The sequence below is a fragment of the Diorhabda sublineata genome, chromosome 3 (genome assembly GCF_026230105.1).
Source record: "Diorhabda sublineata isolate icDioSubl1.1 chromosome 3, icDioSubl1.1, whole genome shotgun sequence".
In the NCBI taxonomy this organism is placed as follows: Eukaryota; Metazoa; Arthropoda; class Insecta; order Coleoptera; family Chrysomelidae; genus Diorhabda; species Diorhabda sublineata.
Genome location: NC_079476.1, coordinates 29,777,224 through 29,800,129, shown reverse-complemented (window position 1 = coordinate 29,800,129; position 22,906 = coordinate 29,777,224). Strand labels below are relative to the sequence as shown.

At 32.3% G+C, this 22,906-nt stretch overlaps 1 protein-coding gene across 3 annotated transcripts in view; it reads left to right on the top strand.

Annotated features, from left to right (window-relative positions):
• The window catches only part of LOC130441883 (uncharacterized), a 35,516-nt gene that overhangs the window by 9,295 nt on the left and 3,315 nt on the right, over nucleotides 1-22,906 (top strand). For 2 of the 3 annotated variants that reach the window (XM_056775708.1, XM_056775709.1), the window contains exons 5-17: nucleotides 33-6,202; nucleotides 7,009-7,289; nucleotides 7,505-7,846; nucleotides 7,904-8,532; nucleotides 8,860-9,099; nucleotides 10,540-10,751; nucleotides 11,766-12,477; nucleotides 14,216-14,653; nucleotides 14,708-14,953; nucleotides 16,897-17,164; nucleotides 19,163-19,288; nucleotides 21,212-21,516; nucleotides 22,590-22,904. In XM_056775708.1, the coding sequence (XP_056631686.1) occupies nucleotides 33-6,202; nucleotides 7,009-7,289; nucleotides 7,505-7,846; nucleotides 7,904-8,532; nucleotides 8,860-9,099; nucleotides 10,540-10,751; nucleotides 11,766-12,477; nucleotides 14,216-14,653; nucleotides 14,708-14,953; nucleotides 16,897-17,164; nucleotides 19,163-19,288; nucleotides 21,212-21,516; nucleotides 22,590-22,904 (10,284 nt within the window). Of the gene's footprint in view, nucleotides 1-32; nucleotides 6,203-7,008; nucleotides 7,290-7,504; nucleotides 7,847-7,903; nucleotides 8,533-8,859; nucleotides 9,100-10,539; nucleotides 10,752-11,765; nucleotides 12,478-14,215; nucleotides 14,654-14,707; nucleotides 14,954-15,016; nucleotides 15,127-16,896; nucleotides 17,165-19,162; nucleotides 19,289-21,211; nucleotides 21,517-22,589; nucleotides 22,905-22,906 lie in introns of those variants that run through there. The other variant, XM_056775710.1, reaches the window with a different exon arrangement.

Sequence of the window (22,906 nt, the reverse complement as noted above, 5' to 3'; positions counted from 1 at the left end):
TTGATATAACTATAATAATTTATAATTTGTAGGGTAAAAGGTGATACTCGGATTCATAAAATTGATGTATATAGCAGTGCGGCGGAGAGCATAACTAAATCAAAGTTACATGAAACTGTTACTAGTCCAGATAAGTTACACGATTTCTCAAAGCCTCCTATAAGTTTAGAAGATTTAAAATGCTTGGAGGTAGACGTCCAAGAGAAAATTAATGAAACAGCTACTCTTAAAGAATTAAACGATCTAAGAAACAAAATAACTACGGAATTGATATTTGAAAAAATTAAATCTATGAATTCCACAGAAACAAACCAAGATTGTGAAACTAGTGTCCATAAGACTGAATTAGTTCCTTCAAGAAGTTCTAGTTCCACCGAACAAAATAAAGGAGAGAAAAAGAAAAAACATGACCGAAAAAGTTCCCCTTTAAAAGAAAAAAAATCAGAAAAATATAATGATCAATCAAAAGAAAGGAGGAGCTCAAAAGAAGACAAGAAGAAGGAAGATTTGAATTTTTCGAAAAACAAACCTCAAGAAAAAATATCATCAGTTTTAGAAAAGGCTATGTCTGAAAATAACTATAAAAAGCATAGTGAAAGAGATGAATCTGTTGTTAAAGATGTCGGAGATAGAAGTATAGGGCATATGACAAGAGATTTACAGGCAGATCCTCGGATAGCAAGAAATCAGCCCATACACACTAACGCTCCGGACAATAGATCAAATGTTTCAGTTAACAGCAAGGAGGCAGAATATACAGTTCATAAACAATCAAGTGAACCAGTTTATAAACGGTTAGCTGATAAATATAATCGTAAACCTCGAAAACCAATTATTGAACCCGATGTAGACAAAATTGTAGAAGATAGTATTGAGCAAAACATGATCCATTCTCCACCTTTAAAGCCAGCTATTAGCAACGTAGTACAGCCTCCGCCTCCTCCGGCTAGTTTAGTGAAATGCTCTCAACTAGAACCAGAATTTCCTCATCAATTAAATTTGAAACCCCCCATGCCGTATTTGATGCCGAATAAAAATGTGAGAGTACCACTTCTGTCGACGCCTCGTACTGATGTTGTTCCGATCCCACCATTACTTTCTCCTAGGGACAATTTTGTTAGCAATCCCCCTATACTAATGTCCCCAAGAGATAATTTTGCACCCGGTCCGAGTAATTGTGTACCCATGTCTCCAATGGACAACTTCGAATCTGATTATGTTAGGGAGGATTTCAATTTTAATAATCAACGACGACCCCGTTTTGAACCACCACCTTCGCTATTATCTCTAAATGTTACACCTCCTACAGCAAATCCCAGATTCAACCCATCGTTTAATAATTACAATGCTAATCGTTACGATTCTGCCCCTAAACTAGATTTTCAACCCTCAAATCATTCTCTCATTCAGTACAATGCAATGCCGCCTCATTTATCGCCGGAAGTTCCCAATTTTCCTGAGCATAAACCGTACGGAATTGTTAAAAGAGAGATGTATTTACCCAAAGATGATTTAAGATGGAGGTTAGAAGATTCTAGACCTTGGGAACGTAGAGGATATGAACAAAGATTCAGAGGTCCTACGACGTACAAAGAACACCGAGAAATACGTGAAAATAGCAGAGATCCAAGACTGGCTAGAGATACACGGGAAAACAGAGAATTGCGAGACCCTAGGCTCAATAGAGATAAACTTAATGTAAACGAAAAACCTACAAGAGAAAGAGAAAATAAAGAATCTACTGAAAAAGATAATAAAGACCCAAGACTGAATAGAGATTCTCAACGATCAAATATCAGAGAAAACCAGTATAAATCAAAGTTCGATCGATTGTATTCTAGAACGAATGAAGATCAGTCACGATCTAGATCTCCGACATCAAAAATAAAAGAAAACGACAGTTTTTCATCGCCACTAGACAGTCTATATACAACGAAAGAAGAGCATAAAACTGGAAAAGGTTATGGAGTTCAATGTTTCCGCATACCTAAAAAGAAGAAAGAAGATAAAGAACAAAAAGAAGAAATTAAAAAAGATGATGAAAAAGATGCGCCTGAACAGGGTACAATAATCTCCGAATGCGACAGCTCCCATAATATAGACCAATGCAAAGATGATTCACTTAATGAAAATAATTCTAAATCAATAGAAAACGAAAAAACCGATTCGGATTGTGATAATATTGAAGATAAAAACACTGCCATCACAACAACAACGCTGTTGTCCGAACCAACCGAAGCCGCTGATGTTGATGCAAAAATTAGTGAATTGAAGAAAGATGCCGAAGTTGTAGTACTTTCAAATGAAGAACCTAATAAATCATCGACTCAGACAAAAGCAGAGGCAGATCAGAAACCTAAATCAGATAATACTGACATACAAACTTCGTCCAAAGGCGAAGAACTCTCTAATTTTCCTGCCGAACAAAGAATATTAGCACAATTTTTCGCTAACCTCCTTGGTAGTAAAGATAAGAAAGAAAAGAAAACAGCTTTGTATTCTCTTATTACAACCTTTTCAGATACATTTAGCAAAGAGACAATGTCTAGTATAAGTAGAATTATAAACACGGACAAAGATGATAGTTCAGAAGAGGACGAACAGAAGAAGATGTCTAAAAAAGAAGACGACAAAGAAGAAGATAAATTAAAAGAAGAGGAAGATGATGATAAATGTGACGAAATTGAAGAAAAAGATGATTCCAAATTGGAAGTGACTGAAGAGAACGATGCAGTTGAAGATAAAACTAATACTGTCGAAACCGAAGAAATCAGTACTATTCCCAAACGTAAACTCAGAAATAGACGGAGGTCAGCTTCGACTACTAAACAAAATCTTTCAGAAACTACAAATGATGAAAAAGAAATTCAAAACAATTTAAAACAGACAGAAAACTCTGAAGAATTGGACGTTGATCAAGATAATGAGGTATTGGTAACAGTGGGAGAAAGAATAAAATCTAGGAAGAGAACTGCTACTCTTGCAGATAAACCTAAGAAGAAATGTAGGTCTGAATTAGATAAATTACACGAAGATATCCAGGAAATGTTTATCCGGGATGGAGTTCTGACTGCATCTGGAAAACGTATGTGTCATATATTAAAAACAGATCCTTCTGTTTTAGATACAGGAAATATTGATACTGAATCGGAAGAAGTTGTAAAAACCCGTAAAAAAGCTGGACGCAAACCGAAGAACAAATCACCAATAACTAACGACGTTAAAACAATGAAAACTGTAAGAGTTGTCATACATAAAATACCAGATGCTGCAATAGAGGAATCGTCGTCTAATAGGAGATTAACTAGGAGTATGACCTCTCCAGAAAGTGACGAAGAAGGTTCATTCGCAACAGAAACATCAGTTAAAGATCATTCAGATGTTGAGAGCAGCACATACAACGACTCGGAACATGAATCCCTATCACAATCTTTTGATAATCAAAAAATAAAAATGCAAAAGCGAAAACGTCCGAGAAGTAGTTGGGCATCAGGTATTATAAAGAAGAAGAAAAAGAAACAAAGTGCGGAAGAATCTCAACAAAAATACTCTGAATTCGAAGAACCTGCCGCAAAAGAAACTTTTATAGCTCCAGAAAAAGATCACTATGTAGATTTTATAAATCAAAAATCATACAAATGTAGATTGTGCGACTTTCAAGGAAAATATATCGCCAGTCATTATAAAATCGTACATCCTGATTCAGAAGTAATGTGCTCTAGATTTACTCCTTCTATCGCAATGGAAGCATTAGCTGACGCTAAAATGAACATGGAAAAATATGAGAGATATCAAATTGTGAAAACTAGTGCCAAAATATCGTATATTTGTCGATTTTGTACATTTAGCACAAGTGTTATGCCAACATTTTTCTATGACCACATTACAACTCATACTGGAGAATATAGACATCATTGTCCAAATTGTTACCTCTCGTTTTGCAGTTCAAAGACCCTTAATGTACATATGTCGAACAATCACAAAGGCTCAGAGAATCCTATAGTGCGCAAATCTTATAGCTCTGTCATTATATTTGGATATCTATGCGGCGAATGCAACTATGTGCAAATGAACAAACGTAATATTGAAGAACATATAAATATTTATCATTTAAAGAAACCCCCAATTCACAAAGTTAATATGACTTCTAGTTTTGATGAAGCTATCGTTAAATTATTCAACGAAATGGAAACGACAAAGAATACCGCGAAGACGAGTACAAAGCGAAGTGTATCAAATACAAGTGACAGTCATTTACAAACAGAACTCTTGGACGATGTAAATGAAGAAGTACAATCACCTCATCAAGAGAAAAAACCAAGAATAACACCTGGTCCAAAATCGAAGAAAAAACAGCAAGTAACAAGTAACACTCAAGCTGATATTGTAAATAAAGAATTAGATTCGACGAAAGTAACTAATATTAGACGCAGCATAGACGATATAGATCCAGAAAAAATATTACCCTTCAGATGTAAGAGAGCAGCTAAGGAAAAGGCACAAGAGAAATTAAAGGAACTCATGGAATTAAGTGATAATGTGAGAAAAGAAAAAATAAACGATGTTAACCAAAAAGAAAATACCGAGTTATCTAAAAATATAGATGAATGTGAAACAAATGAGGAAACAAAACAAGAAAGTGCTGAAATTTCTAAATTAGATGAACCGCCTAAACTACAACCAGTTAAAAAGGAAATAGATATGAATGTTTTTACATGTAAAACTGATATACAAGAAGAAAACAAAAAAATAGAACAGGAACGTCTTCTAAAAATGGAAGAACTTAACAAATCGGTGGGTTCCAGAACGTCTTTGAATTTCATAGATGCACTTTGTCATCGACTCAACCAAAATGAAGTCATAATCAAACAAGAACCCAACGATGATTTTATAGATGCGGTGCATCAAACAATAAGAGTTGATTCACCAGTTTCTATGCCAATTTTAGAGAAAAATCCTACTACAATTAAAGCAGCTTCGTCGCAAATAAAGAAACCCATCCTTGAGAGGGATACTCACGTGTCTACACCTAAATTCGATGTATCTCAAAAGAATGATAAGAGTATTGTAGACGTGATTGAAAAGTTGAAAGGTAAATTGAGCGCGGATGATAATTTTAATATTGAGTCGAATAATGAGGAGGACAATGAAGGGCCTCCTCCGCTAACGCACGTTAACGAATTAACTAATATCATGCCAGTCGATGATTCAATTGAAACATTAGAAATTTGTGGATTGATCAAATTAATTAAATCTAAAGACTCAGTAACGTTCTGCTGCTTAGTTCCGCCTTGTGTCTACTCCACCGAACATAAAGAACACTTTCGAAAACATTGCCAGAACAATCACTCGTCAAATACTTTGAGAAGTTCTTTGTGTGAAATTTGTGGTGTACAAATAACTTCTGGACCTGATACGAATCTTTTAGAAAATATATTTAATCATACAATTAAACAACACGCTGATTTCATTGGGCATTCTAAACCTCTAATTCGAATGATACGATTAAGAAAACTAAGCGGAGATGCTCTATCTGTAGTTAACATTGAAAATGAAATTGACAACAATGTCAATAAGACAGAAATTGAATCTTCAGACAGCACCACTGTTGACCTAACTGATAGAGAAGAAGAAGAAGACAATCCTTTCCCATTTAAAATATCGGGTGTTATGTCACTTGCTGATCCTGAACCTCAGCCGCCACCTCTTACACCAATAATGAAACCCAATATGCAAATTGTAGTTAAAGAAGCCAAATTAACTCCTGCGGAATTGGCAAAATCAAAAAAATCCGAAAAAGCTATTAAAAAATTCATTGAAGAGGTAGATATACTGTACAAATGCCCACATTATTATTGTCTGTTCATGACATATTTCAGATATTCTTTAGAAATTCATTTGAAATCCCATAATTTGGAAAAAGATTCAATGGTGCCCTGCGTCTACTGCGACTTGAAAACGCCATGGGAACATGTAGCTGTACACATCGATATAAGACATGCTAACTGCAAATATGCATGTTCACATTGTTTATACAGAGCCTGTTTAAAAGACTACGTATTATTACATCAGGAACGAGTGCATCCCTCTCAAAATTATTCAGTGATAACTGTTGCTACACCAAAAATCCAAAAGAAATTTGCTATAGCTGATGTTAAAATTGATCCAAAAACTTTATGCAGTCCTTATGTATGCCAGACAAGTAAGTAGATTGAGACATTACGTCTCCCTTATAGTTATTTAAAAAAATGTTTTGTTCTTTTGATTTTCTAACGGCAGTTAAAATGTTATTTTCGAACGATTTGTTTCTTTAAGTCTTGGTTAAATTTCATATTTTGCTTCAAATATGTCTTTGTTTTTCTCTACTGATTTAATGTATGGACTTAAAATGTTTGACAAATGTTTTCCTAGACCTTCAAACTATGTTTGTGACATAAACAGTAAATTTCCAATATTTTGAGATAGTATTTCAATTTGTCCTCGTGAAATTGCTTTATATCTTTATATACTTCATTTTCAGTTGCTTAGGGTGATTTTCAACATATAAATTCATATGTTGGTAGTTCTTCTACATTATTTCCTCAGTTTGTAAATTTCTGAAACCACTAGTGGTGCTCTTACTGAACACACTCTTATTCTGTCTGGTTTTTTGAACTTTCTATGGAACCATATACGGCTCGAAAGACCAAACATTGTAATCGCCAATGTTGGTGTAATGGCAGTTGTGTTCAGTTAGTAAAGTGTATCAGCTTACATTTATGTGGATTTTAAACAATTTGCAAATATTTTTCTGTTTAGGTCAAGATATATTGAAAACTTTTCTAAGAATGGCTTATATCCATTACCGATTTCCGAGAAGCAATTCTTAAGAAATAAATGCTATTAGAAATAATTTCTTATATCAATGGTTTATTAGCTGAACATATGTTAAAACATATTCAAAAAGTATAAAAATGTATTTGCACTTGATTAATTAGATTTAAATATACATATTTATAATTTTTTTAGATTGCAACCTACAATTCCTATTTGAGAATGAATTTCGTGAACATGTAATGAGTGCTCATCATCATAACACTTTCATCACTTGTGGTCATGAACTCTGCAGTAGTAGAGTGAAACCTTCAAAGATTGTTCAACATTGGTCAGTAACTCACGATGTATCAGTATACCAATGTGGTTATTGCAAAACAAATTCAAATGAGCTCCATACCATGTATCACCATTTATCTCAAGTTCATCAAAATTTAAATCCAGAAATTTTAGTGCGTTTAGTTACGCCAAAACCGGTAAGTTAATTGTTAAATATGCCCCAAAAATTTATTGGAATTGAAATAGAAGAGTGAATCTTCTTTCCTGTTTAGATTGATTTAGATACTGTCCAAAGAGCTTTTTCATGTGTAGAAAATGATCTATTATGGACTTACTGGTTTAATAAACTTATTTGAATAAACTGGTTCTTTTTGTTGTATTGAAAAAATAAAAAAAATGTTTTACTTTGTAGACTATACCATTAGGATATAGTACCGAAGCATTTAGAAGAATGCGAAAAATAGCTACAATACATTATATTCCTGATGGTGACAAAATAATTAAACCAGTAGAACATTTTCTTGAAGCTTCAAATACTAGTACACATTTTACCAATACAATGCAAGTAGTTACAACATCTACGAAAACAGTAATTATAACTAATTCTTCATCAACTGTCACTACTTCAGCAAATAATCTGTTTCTTGTAACAAGTACATCTACAGGAACTAACTCATCATCACTGCCACCGCCTTCTTTAGTTAATATCAGTTCAAAAAAATCTTTAGCGATGTCACCTATCAATCAATCTGCGGTAAGTATACCATTTCTGTTGTCTGGTATAATTTATTAATATTACTCATTATAACAGGCGGAATCATCCAATCCAGATTTACCACTGGATCCTTTAGAAATCGAAGAATATATTCCACCATCCATACCAGCAACAATAGAGGAAAATCCAAATATAACTTTATTGCACCCAATTGAAACTCAAATTGCAAATGTTTCTAGTGGCACTAATATTCCAGAAAATATAACTAAAAACCCAAACATAGATGGAAGTTTATTGTCATCATCAAATATGGTTCCATTAGAGCATATCAATTTGAACGAGGATAATAATCGGAATGATTCGGCGGACTGTGATATAGACCCGTTAGATCTTGGAGAATCACTCACCTCTCAAAGCATTGGATACAGCTCAGAAGACGAAAGTGATAACGGAAAGTCCAAAAAGAAATGCGGATTGCTTGGATACCAGTTATTTAGATGTGCTTTCTGTGATTTTTCTTGTACTAATGTAATCGATTTCAAGAGACACATATCTAAGTCTGTCCGATGTAAATCTGATAACCGCCAAAAGCCTTTTATGTGTGTACATTGCAAAAAACATTTCAAAAATCCTCATCCTCTCGGCGAACATATTCAGTGTCATGGAGTATTGAGATTCAATTGTTCTTTATGTGGAAACAAATTTCCTTCGTCTAGTCAAGCAAGGTAAGACGTTTTATAATTATTAATATGACTCAGAAAAAGTTCAGCCTTATTGGCATCAGAAAAAATCACAAAATTAGTGAAGAAAGTATTCAGTTTGTGGAGAAATAATTTCTATTAAATATTCTGAAATCATACAATCGTATTTTTTTCACATTATTAACATTAATGTCTGCTGGGACATTTTCATACTTGTATTTATTATAATATTCCATTATAATTTATAGGTTGACACCTTTCTAAAAAAACATTACTTTATCAGATATTTAAAATGTATTCCTATTTAAACTATCAAGGTAAATATTTATTTGCTAATTTGACACATTTTAGGGGTCATATGAAACATCGGCATAATATCAGTCAAACTACACAGACAGCTTTAAATCCTGAAGAAGGTTCTCCAAGTAATCAAGAATATATTATAAAACCGAAGTTTGTATTGGCTGAGGAACCTCCGAAAGAAAATACTCTTGCAGAACCTCCTCCATCTCTACCAGGATCAGAACAAATTTATCTTCCGGATGAAATAGAAAAAATACCTATACGCTCCATATTTAGCTCCGATTTGAAGTATGTATTTCGCCATTAGATATCATTCTGTATTCTGTACAGATTTATGATCGGCAATATTATTTATGTTCCTACAATCGAGAACACAAAAAAATAAAAATTACCATGTAGGAAAATTTTGTAAAATCAAAAAGTCGAAATACAATGATAGTGTTCAGTGACGTACCAAGGTGTTGTGCCACCCGCGGTGCGATATTATCTTGTCAACCCCCAAGAAATGAATTAGAGTGTATTTTCCAGTAAAAAAAGCAGTTCAAATTCCTCCCAAAAAAAAAAATTTAAATTACGAACTTGTCACTATTAAAACACAGTGTTAGGGTGTTTATAATTCATTCATAAATAAATGGTCTGTTTCATGTTTCATTCCACTTTTAACCGTCTAGTAAACATGGTTTAATCATAAAACTAAAATTGCAATGCCTTCCCAAAAAAGAAAAACGTCAACTTATTTTATTACGTTTTTTACAAACACTATAGAACTAATTCTACTCGTAAATAACAATGATTTAACAAAAACAAATAAGCACAGCCTATTAATAAGTACTTTGATTAATTGAAACTCTGGTTAAATCAAAAATCGTTCTCTAGTACAGTGCTACCAACCTGATATCTGTCACGCTGCACCCTCTGATACAAACAATAGAGGCAGTCACATTTCAATGTATGTATATTGATTTTCACTTTGACAGGTCACCACAAATTATATAAAATTTTTCCAACACTACATGATTTTAGGGGTGTTTTTTTTCTTTCAGTCACAGGCGGCTCGCCCCCCACAATCGCCTTGATCGTGTTAATATATCGTCAGTTAATTCCATTTCTATCCAAATAGAAGTTTTCAATTACGACAGACAACACAAATACTTTACATAAAAACGCTTGACTACTTATACTGTCAAATATGTAAAACTTTTTAGGGCTACAAACAATTCTTAATACATAATTAGTTCCCCAACTTGTACTTAGTATCTAGTAAGGAAAGAAAATTTTTATTACAACTATTATAACGTACCGTTTAGGGTAAAGGTCCGTGCATAACATTGTTCAAGGTAATTTCACACATAAATCTTTATTACATTTTACTTCAGATATCACTTTTTACTACCCGGATTGCATGTATCGTTCTCCACGTATCGCGGATATTCATCTAACTGCTCCACTGTAAGATCCTACCTTATATATGCGTTATCGATAACTCTAAACCATATTAGAATCTCCTGTCTAGTTTCGGTAAACTTCTTTTAGAAACATCTGTAACAATAATTCAACAACGGTTACCTAAAAAACCTCCCACTATCTATTAAAATTTCTACCACATTAAATTTTGACCAGTGCCATTAGATGGCGCGCGGCTGTTCACCCGACACAATGTAAATTACTTTAGATTTTAGTAAAAAATGATTCAATAATATGTATGTAATATGTATTGTTACATTGTAGATGTGGGGTATGCTCTTACACAACAAAAGTAAGAACAAATATGGTGCGACATTTACAATTTCATTCAGAGGAAAAATCTGTTCCCGATACTGCTCCAGTTAACCCCGTCCCGTGTTTGGAAAAAAATGAGAAAATGTTTGATAAGATGATTAACTTAGCTTCTAGTTCCCATTCATCTAAAATGGGAACCATAAACAAATCGGAAGTTAAAGGTAAATATGTGTTTCTCGCAAAGTACCAACTTATTTTTGTATGATAAAGTTTACAAGATAATTGAAAGGGTTGTTGCTAATGTTTCGCGTTTGCCACCCCGTATAAGGGTCCAAAACAATACTAACAAGAACTTTACTCCATTTGAGCAGTGGTATATTTAGTTTAATCGAAATATAGACAATAATTTAAATAAATAAATAAAGATATCCTTCAATTTTGGAAAGAAAAGGATGGCCATTCGGATTATTTAGGTAACCGCTTACATTTTATTATGGTCAATTATGGGGAAAATATATCTCTGTCCAGTTACTTATTTATCATTGGCATATTTAAATATTCCAAATTTTGGACGTACTAAAAATTTCAGGATTTTGCATTTATGATAAGCATTTATTACTCTACGCTCTTTCCAAATAGAGTATAATAATTAATTTGAAACTCCAACTGGCAGCTGTAGAATTGCAGGAAAAAAACGGGAACACAGATGGAACTTACTGAAGAAGAAACAAGTAGAAAGAACATATTTGAATAAAAGGAGCTTATGCTCCAATGCATAAGAAAACTGAATTTATATTTTTTAAAATATAACACAGGATTCTGTTCTATTCATTTTGTTCCCCGAATAAATACGAATTTATGTGAAAACTATCATACAAAATATGCTTAAAAAAAAGAAAAGTGTAGATAGGTAGAGGTTGAATTGAATTTCTCGAATGAAGTGGGAGATCCATAACAAATTAATTTCCTCAAAAACTCGAAACAATAAATCAGAACTAACTACTATGATACAATACGTGAACAATGGAATATTCAAATATTTGAAGGAACACGTAACAAGATGAATGGCATGTTACCATAAGATCTAAAATTGAATTTGACAGAATGTAACATTGCAACTTTTTTAAATATAAAATTATCGAGGCTATTTTATAACTTTAATTTAAGAGTGCAAAACTATTATCGAATTTTTATTCATGTTCTTGTTGGCTCATAATAAATTATATATTTTTTAGATATTGACATAAATGTTCCGCACTTCGTTCCATCCCACACTCGTTACACATGTTGTGCTCAAGACTGCAATTACATTTGTCCAGAAGAAGCTAACCTCCGTCATCATCTTATTGCACTTCATAGTGAGGAATCTTCTTTTATATGTGTTCATTGCAAAGTTAAGTTGACTGCAATTGATGCAGACGGTTTGATTAGACATCTCAAATTACATGGTCTTCAACTTTATAAATGTCATTATTGTAATTACCTTAGTAATCTAAAACATAAAGTTGAGAAACATTGTAATGACGTTCACATCGATTTACAAGTGAAAACTACAACAGTAAGATACATGGAATCGGAACCAAAAGATTCGACAGATGATGATGGAAAGAGCGTAACGTTCCCTACGATATTAAATCAAACTAAATTGAACAAACCTTGGAGATGTTGTATGTGTAAAACTAGATCAGGAACCCAGGAAGGAATTCAGAATCATGTCTTAGAAAAACATGATATCGATTCACAGTATAAATGTGCTTTATGCATTTATAAGACTAATGATAAAAGTACATTCACAGAACATTTTAAACAAGAACATAATAATCAAGACATTAATATTGTTTATGTTTACCGGAAAATTGAAGACGAACCCAAAGATGATAAAGACTCGGATTCATTCGATACTACTCCATTATGGCAAAGAGACAGACCAAGAGTTCGACATATTAGGTGAGTTTTTATTTCAATTTGTTTAAAAGAATTAATTTATAGATTTACTTGAATATTCAATCAAATAAATAAAGATTTTTTCCAAAATAACTACCATATTGCTATAAGCAAGTTGGCATTTACAAAATAATACATTTCATAACAAAATTGTTAGAGAAGAGAATCAAACTAAAACAATTAAAAATTTAAGGTTTAGGTTTATTTAGCAGCACTTTGTATTATGTACAGGACAGTAGAAAGTTGTAAAAAGAAAAAATCAACCATATAGCCCAGAAAAACTACATGTAGAAGCAACAACTTTTTACGGAAAGTAATAAGCAAATGGGTTTTGGGAATCTGACAATTTGACTTAAAGTACCAAAGAATCCACTTGCAAAACAAGCTCAAATCGCAACATTGAGAAAAATCAAAATTTTCTTAGTTTAATTACAAGGATATGTGTTTTCAGGAATTGTAGTGGAGTTGTGACAAAGGCAAACAATAAAGTGTACAAACTCTAATATATTTCCGAAATTTCTAATACTTATGTATTGATCGTCTGGGAATTATTTACTTAAGAATTGCGGTGTGTTAAATTTTGTAATATCTCTTAAAAACTTTAGATTTATCAACTTGAAAATTCAGTATTTAAATTGACAGCTCTTTGTCATGTGCGGTATACTCTCCCTTCTCTAATCTAAGGTAACGAGACTGTTTCTCCTGTAACTTAACCTTTGTGTATATAATTGCGCAACAAAAATCCATCGATAACATTTAATGCATGCAGCTGCGTGATGCCTATAATTCCCTCTCCGCATTTCTATTTCTCTCTCATTCTTTCTCTACTACTCCCACTCTATTCTCATTCTGGTTTCTATAGCTATGACGCTAGTTTCTTGGTAGAATTTAGAATCAATTCCAAATCAGTTGGTAACTAATTTAGGATCACTGTAATGCACATGCTTGATTACGAATCTATTCAGGATGCTGAGTTACCGCGAATGATTTAAGGACCATAGGTAGTTTATCTACCCATCGTGTCGTTTCTTGTTACATTCAAATTTTGTTTTTTGTAATTTATAGTTCAGTTTTTTTTTATGTAAAAAGAAGCACGGAGGGTGAGTGAAACTCTTTTACACTAGAGTAATTCGAATGGTGTCTGCCGTGTGGAGACACCTGTGAATATTGATCTTGAACTTCTATAAATTGTATAGTTAAAATTTAATAAAATGACGTTTTTTAAAATATGTAGATTAATGTATGTAAATGTTTACCAACGTTCATATCCCATAACATAGCTTTGTAATCTTTACCACAACAAGCGCATAAACTACCAACAAGTGAAACGATGACGGTGTTCAAGTAACCGGTATGACCAGAATGGTTGATCTTCAAACGACAATTAGTCAAATTCCATACTTTGACTACCCTATCCCAACCGTCTGATACTATTATGGGGTTAATGTGAAAGGAGAGAACTTTAAGAACGACACCTGTAATAATTCAATTATAAATACACCGAAAAAAGTTATTAGTTCAATGGAACACGGAAATATTTTAAGTGTCCATACCCTACGGAAATATTCGAAATGAAATTGGCTATAAATATGTATATTTCTCAAGTTCTGTTAATTAAAATTGTAAAAACCCCGTGTGTTATAATTATTATATCAATGTAAATTAAATTATTGAACCAGTTGATCAAATATACAGTGAAAAAAGAAGAAATATAGCTTTTAACATATTTTTTTCGTTGTAGGGGTATTCTCTTTGATGAATCGTTGCCAGTTACTTCAAAAAGTTCGAAAAAATCAGTTAAACCTCCTCCACCAATACCTACTTCTGTAATAAAATCCTCGGCTAACCTAGATTTATCAATTAACGCGGTAGCAACTGGAAGTGTAGATGTTACCAAAAATATTGAAAATAATTTGCCAAAAAAAGAAAAGACGAGTGAGGTTACAAACGTTATTGTTATAGATGACGATATAGATGTAGAACCTGTAGTGAAAACAATAGAACACGCTGTAGAAGCCAGTGTTGAAAATGAATATTCTGAAATGAATTTAATAAACTTATTTGGTGATTTTGGACAACCATTAAATAAACAATTAAAATGTCCAGTATGTAACAATTTCAAGTCAAAAAGGATTTCAGATGTCATCTTTCACCTGTTTAAAGAAAAAAGAGTATACAGGTATGTATATAGAGTACTAACAATACAGTTTAACTAATTCATCTTGTTTTATAGATATAAATGTGGAATTTGCGGAGATGAAACCATTACCTATAGATACATGGCTAAACATGTTCGAGAACATAAACAGGAATTTGATCTTGATAATATTATTACCATGCCGAGGAATCCCAAGCTAGAAATTTGGTTACAGATGTTGATAAGAATACAGTGTGTAAAAATAATTGCTTCCCTTTCAGCACCCGCAGATGTACCTGTTACCGAAAAACATAAGGTATTGTGCAGATATTGCAATAAATGGTAAGTATTATTATTCTTCCTAAAAGTACATATGTTTTTATCTTCCGTGTTTTGTCCTCCTAGATACGGACTTTGAGTTTTTGGGTTGAAACTTTTTTCAATAGCTTCTGTCCAATACACAACTGACTTTGGACCCTTACAAGATGCCAAGTCTAATTAAAACTAAAGGAACTGACAATATTTATTTTTGCAATATTTGGTCAATTCATTTCCATCTTTGTTTCCCCCTTTGTTTATTAATGACGTTTACTGTCTCCATTATTTTTGTTCGTTAATATATTTTTATTCTGATGTTTTTTGTTTGTTATTTTTTCTATTATTACTCATTGAAAAATATAAAAACAAATCCATCTATCCATCCTCTCACATCACTGGATAATTTATGTATACTGAATAATTTAAAAATTTTTATTTGATGACAACTTTTACTCAAATTTATTCTATTTTTTATTTTTATTTCACAATAAGTTTCTGATAATTGGTAGTTTTCAGAGATGCTCGTTTCAGTTAAAATATTTTCAAATTCCAGTTACACAAAAGTGGGTCCTAAAATTGTTTTATGGAATGGAGTCTTCGATAAATTTCATTATCATATTTTTAAATTGACGGAAATAAATTTTTTAGAAACTTGAACTATATAGGAACTATAAAAAGTTATGGAAAGATATTTATCTGCTATCAAAGATACTATTCTGCATTTTTTGTGTTGTACGATACCATGCCGTATACATTTTTGCAGTTTTTTTTTAAATTGAATTAAAATCAGCCTTCAAGTGAAAATTTTCTTTGAATCAGTTAAACTTTTTGATGATTTCTTGTTACATAAGAATTCGCCTCAAAAATTATTTTCACTGTGCCATTTACAAAAACTAAAATATAACAATTTAGTGACTTTCGAATTCAGATTTCATAACACAAGTAACAATAAATTTTAGGTATGATACGGAATGAGGTGCTAAAAATATAAATAGATTTGACTCAGAAAACAGCGATTGTATTGTATATTACTAGTTAAAAAATTATTCAAGTAAGACTTCCTGATAGCTCTACCGTTTTGAAAACAATGGATGATCTTCACCTGTTGTTGCAACATCAGAACTTGAACCCTTAACAATATTCTAATGCACAGAACTAATTTATATGGTAAAAAAATACATCAAAGCAGAGTGGACTAGATTCTATAATAATCACGGTCAAATTTCCGTAAACAGCAGGCTTTTATGAAGTATATGATGTGATGTTTGATAATAAAACATTGCAGAGTGAGCCACAAATTATTGCCACCTACCTATATCTTTTCTTCAAAAACATTGTTTAAGGTGCTCAGAAGTTGACGCCGTTTTCTCAAAACCACTCCATTCCACATTAAAAATAGGGAAAACTTATGCTTACACTCATATAAATAAATTAGATGGTTATATTGACGAATGCCGAAATGTCAATAAACAATATCGTTTATGATGAATATGATAAGGTTTTTGAAGAATTTTATTTTTTCTAAAAACATTTAATTTGGAAGTAGGATTACCTATCAGTAAAAATTCTCAAAATTGTTGAAATAACCTAAAACAGGAAGCCTTTAGGTATAATATGGTTCAAATAAAGTTATACACTTGGAAATTATCAATAATTAGAAGTATGGAGGGGTTCCATTAAGAACAATTTCAACTGAACAGATCTACGCTTTATAATTTTTTTTAAATATTACTAGTTTTCAATATACATGTACTGTAGCTCATTGTGGTGCACTCAGGACATTGCGGTTCTCATTGCTGTGGTTTACCACTGCATATTCGAATATATATTTCTTCCAATATTATCTTCATAAATCAGTTCAATTGAATTATATTTTTGACTTCATAAAATATTCTCGAATTTTACCAAATAAAATTTTAATTGAAAGTTATTTAAGACTACTGTAAAAGAATGCATCCCAATTTTAGGTACAGAAATGAGCAAGAAAGAAACGAACATGCGATTTTCCATTGGAATTGTATCCCGTTTAAATGCAGTCTGTGTAGTTTCAATTCATTCACACGTAGTTCTATGATGAATCATTTTAATGAAACTCATGTTTCCGAAAATGTACCCAGTATTGTGGAAGCGGGACCTACTGTAGCAGGTGAACTTCAATACGCCGATTTTTTGCACGTAAAGGAAATTGAGGAGGAAATGGCTAAAATGAAATCAGCAGCACAAACATTTAAAAAGGTAGAAAATTTGAAAATGATACTGTGAATATGAATAACAATTATTTTCATGAAGTATTTTTATGTATTTATATATTTCTAAATCTTATTGATTTTAGCTCTCTTCTGTTTCAAAATTTGATTATATATAATGACCACTGAATTTGGTAAATATTATAAATTATTTAGCATTTATCAAATTTATAGGTTAGTTTACAAAATCTCCAACTCGTAATGAGGAATGTGATAAATATCATGATTTATTGCCAGGGTTCGTGATTTTTTTATTTAAATCGGATTTTTTAAACAAGTCTTCAAATTTATAGTTATTCATTACTTTATATCTGTAAAAGTAATATAGATCTTAAACAGCATCATAAAATATAATTGAAGAAAATTTCATGCTAGAAGTTACGCCTTTTATAAGTATTTTCAACACTGATGGATCATCAGATATAAATCAACGAATTCTGCTTCTTGGTCCAGTAGAATAGAGTGCAGGTTTTTTTTGAGTACTTACTACCTAACTTAACCAATATTTGTTTTCTTAATATCCATAATATTAATTAATTTGGAATTTAAACGCTCAAGCATGCCAGCCATTGCTCAACGTCTTATTGTTTACTAGAGGCTAGAAATTAGAACTACTTCTGAAATCACGTGATTGTCACGTGTCAAGTAGTTGCACAAATTGAACGAATTTTCGTGAAGTTAGAGACTTATCACATTGCCCATAACGAGTTGGGGATTTTATAAACTAACCAGTAAATTTGATTAATATGAAATAATTTATCATATTGCAATTATTACTAAGTAGAGAGATTATATTGTTTGGGAAGTTGTTAATTACTATTTCGTTTTTGTACTTTACACGCATCAACTATGAGTGTTTCACGTTTAGATTCTCATTACAAGATTCCTTGGTTGAATGGATGGTTTTATAGATTTTAATATCGACTACGATCTGTTCCACTAACTTTGCCACACGCACCGAACTTTGTTCTGATTATCCCTTTGTAGTCATTTGCTATCACTTCGCGCACAATTGCTGGATATATTTTTGACTTGGATTGTTTTATAAGTGTAATTGAGTTTAATAAGCAGATCTAGTGGATGTTGGGGAAAAAGTTGTTGAATGGTATGGACGAAGCTCATGGAATCTGTAATTATGGCTGTTCTGTTACGTTGATTTCTTCTAACGTACCTGTACCTATAATTTGGCATAGAGCTCTCCAGTGTGGACGATATTATGTGGTGATAGTTTAAATGTGAGAATTTAATTTGATAGTACTACTGCTGTTCCTAGGCCATGAGTTGTTTTGGATGCGTAGATGTACATAAAATGGTATTGTTTGAATCTTACTTCTGTAAGAGTATGGAATGATTGTCCTATTAGAAAATGGTTTGTTTTTTCCTTTTACAAAGTAGTTCATATTTACGTTGATGAGGGGGGGGGATAGGGATTTCCAAGGAGAGGGGATATTCATATTAATTGGAAAGAAATCTGGTAATTCAAGTGCTAGGGTGTATATTGGCGAATTCTTTCATAGAATGGAATAGTTATTTGTTTGTGTTCAAATAGGCGTTTAAAGTGATTTGTATGAATTTTGCGATTAACAGGATTAGTTTATTTGACAAAACTGATGTTGCATAGTTCATACTCAGTTAAATTCCTCAAAGTTGGAAGGGTGAGACAGTAAAGGCATTCATCGGTGTTCAAAATGCACCAGTAGCGATTCTTAGTACAGTGCTTTGCAATATGTCAAGTTGTTTAAATATGTTTTCTCACATGATGCTTGAACAATGGAAGCGTAGTCGATTCTTGATCTTACGAGAGCCTCGTAGAGATTTATCAGACTCATAGAATCAGTGCCCCATTTATGGGTGACAATTTTTTTTAATAAATTAAGGCCATTTTTGGCAGACTTTCTTAAGGTAAATATGATGTTTCCATGTAAAATAATGCCCAGAAACTTAATACTGGGAGTATTATTTTTTTCAGTTTATGTATTTATTTCAGACAAGTATTGCAGAAGTTCTAGTACCAGAGGTGATTATTCCCAACATGATTGACGAATCAGAACAAGATGGTACTGTCCAAGGAATGTCTTGTGAAGCGACAGAAGTGCCGGAAACTAATTTTGAGGTAAAATTAAGAGATTTACAAATGTATCCTAGTTTATTGATACATTCTACAAAACTTACTCTTGTGATTTCTGCATATTCATTATATCTTATAAATTTAAAGTTCTAATATATAAAAGTTATAAACCAACTTCAACTATAGGTAATCAACTTTAGATAAAAAGAGCCTCTTCATCAATATTTTATAATATATAAATATTAAAAATAACTTACATCAAATTGAACAGCCAGTGTTTTCAAAGTTACTGTAGTAGTTACCTGTAGCATCGATATTCATCACACTCCTTTCTTATGAAAATGTTCCAGCCCTCATTGATATTTCAACATTGATAAGATACTGGTTAAAAAAAAGCATACATATTTCAATTATGAGTTTTAGGTATATACTTTCTTTGATTCACTGAATAAGAGGTATTATTGAACTAATCAAACAAAAATATAGTTTGGAAAAACTAAAAAACACGCTTTTAAAGCACATCAAACTAAAAAGATAAAATAAGCTTAAAACAATCATGAATAAAAAATACTAGTATTATTGTGAAAAACCGTGGGGCGCTCGAGAAATATGAAACAAAGCTCCCCATGTCCACGCTCCAAGTTTTTACTTTGATGTCCTTTGAAAGCGTATTTTTGAGTTTAACTACATTTATTTTTCATTTTTTAGTTTCATATTTTGTTACAGGATGCATGGTTTTCTGTATAATGTACTAATTATAAATTTCCATAAAAATAGATAAATGAAACAAATTCTGATTAAGAAAAAGAACGAGACGAACGACAGGCGGACATACACGATTTTTCATTTCATTTTGTAAAAGTCTCTAGAAGCTACTTCTGGTTGCCACGATTACTCTTCTTCGCCGGAAATGTATCGATAACTGGATGGTATTTGGCAAAATTATTTTTCCTATGCCCTGTGAGCCTTTTTGTAATGTCTCATATAAAATATTTTTCCATGTCGCGTTGATGCAATGTCATAAGCATATATTTTTTGAGTGTATTTACACTCCGCGTTCATAATTGATACCACCCTCGTATAATGGCCTCACTGCTTATATACCGACATCTCGTCGAAACTTGTATTGAACCATAACGGTGTTGTTGTAAGGTTGTCGAAGTACTAAATTTCCAACACGGAAATCTGCTGCTGGAATCCTCTATCAAATGAAATTTTTATTAAATAAGTCACTTGCTTTTAGTCCAAAGGAGAGTTACAAACAAACTCACAAACCCACATACAGGTGAAGCTAATGAAAGCGTGTTAAAAATAAAATATTATTCTGATTTAAATCACACATTTTGTATTTGGTTTGATGTTTTGAAAAAATTTCTACTTGAAGATTTGATACTTTCTACTATGCAATACCGGAAATATTGTACATAATATGGAAATTTCAATGTAAAATATTTAATCAACTTAATTCCAATCTACCAGTGTAAAGTTCAATAGAACATCGTGATTAATAATAAGCTTAATTATTCTACTAGAGTCTCACTCCAATCTTTGAGTACTCTGATTTTCGGTACTTCTACTAATATTGAAATCAATCAGTATCAAAACAAGATCATTTGTGGTTACTTAACGATACTTTTGAAAAAAAAAAAAATAAAAAGATGAAAAACGTTATTAAACAAAATTTTATCATATTATCCACATCTTTCAGCTTTGCAGTATCGAAATCTATCTTACAGAAATAGCCTCATTTTTCAAGGTGGTAACTTTTTAATTTAATTCGTTAAAATTTGTAGCTTCTCCAAAACCATTTCGATAAACATTTTATCTTGAATAATATAAAAAAACAGGTGGAGATAAATCTGGCGATCGAAGAGGCCACTTGAACGCATAATAAGAAATGATTCCTTTCCTAAAATATTTTCCAGTATTATCAAATAGTTTTATATACTGTAATATTATTTTTTGTAGATCACTGACAACGTGAATGACTTGGTGGTGGTTACCAAAACTGACACGAATGTACCTCGAGCTGGCGATGTGTTTTGTTGCGAATATTGTCCTTATATGTCTGATTCAGAGATGCTTATTGTGTCTCATATATCTAGCCAACATGAGCATATGCATGTTAAATTCAAAATTTTAAATCAAGATAAATGTGAAAGGAAACTTGAAGATTATGTTGCTTGCGTAATATGTAGTGAAATGGGTTCTGAAATTAAAATCAGGCAACATTATCTGGAAGTACATGAAGGGGAGACGTTTGGTATTTACAGGTAAATAGATATAAATTTCAAAATATCGAATTTGGGTTAAATAATTTCATCAGATTTATTATTAATTACAAAAATCTGTCCTGTATTTAGAGGTTATTATTATGGTAAGGTGAGTTGAATGATTAAGGTTGAGTCAACATATCAAAACTTATTCACACCACTCATCCTTCTCCTATTTTGTAATATGGTAGCTATAACAGAAAGCTAATTTGTGTGTGATTTTTATTGTAAGCTTTTCCCAGAAGAGTATTAGCCTGTCTCAGTCCTTGGAGGTTGTCCCTTTTAATAGGTTTCCTATCTACCTTCTTTTCCAATGCTTTTTTTATTGTTCTTTAGCTGAGAAGGGTTCATTGTTCTTTAGCTGAGAAGGGTTCAGGTCCTATGAAGGGTTTGTCTGCCTCTGCTTTAATGAGTCTGTCAGCTATTTCGTTTCCCTCCACTCCGTTTTGTCTCGGAATCCATTGCAGGGTAACTTCATTTATCTTGCATACCTCGTTTAATTTGTCTAGGCATTCCCAAACTGGTTTACTAGTTTGAATTTTGTGATGTTGGAGCTTAAAGTTCTAATGGCTACTTGGCTATCGGACAGGATGATGATTAGTGTGTTGCATAGGCTTTCATAGTGTTTGGGTTTGGGCCCTTACACTTCCTTTCCAGTTCTGTTTGCTGCTTTAGAGCCGTTCGTGCACCATTTGATTGTATTTTTGTTCATTGCTCGCAGGATATTTTGATTCCACTTCTACATCTTTGGAGATTCCGTCTCTGAACATTATGAGTGATGTTTTTTCAGCCACGCTTTCCAGTACTACGTGGAGAGGTGGGAGATTTAGAATCACTATAATACTATAATACCCAATTGATTTTAGCAGATTTTCGGTAGTTTGGTATATAATATGGCATAATTTTATGAACACGAGAATTTTTTTAAGAGTAATAGTTGTCCTTACGGATCGCTACCAACCAATGTTTCAACTATGTATATGGAAACGTCAAGTTTTTCACGAGTATGTTATTATCATGGGGGATAGAACATTTCTTTAATATCTAACAAATATAAATATTCATAATTTTAGGTATACTTGCTGTAGTTGCCGGAAAAGGTTTTTCAAAATGAATGGTTTAAAAATGCATTTTCAACGTATTCATCCTGGCGTACCAGTTAAATACATAAGTATATTAGAGAACTTGATAGAATCCCAACCAGATAAATTAGATTTATCTCTAAATAGCAGAAGTGCACTTGCTTCCTCCAGTCAAAAAACTTGGAAGCATTATCAATGTACAGAATGCTCATATGAAAGAAATTTTACAGGAAGCAGTGTAGGCAATGTTCGAGCTCATATGAGAAATCATTTCAGAGCTTTTATATGCAAAGAGTGTGGTTCAAAGT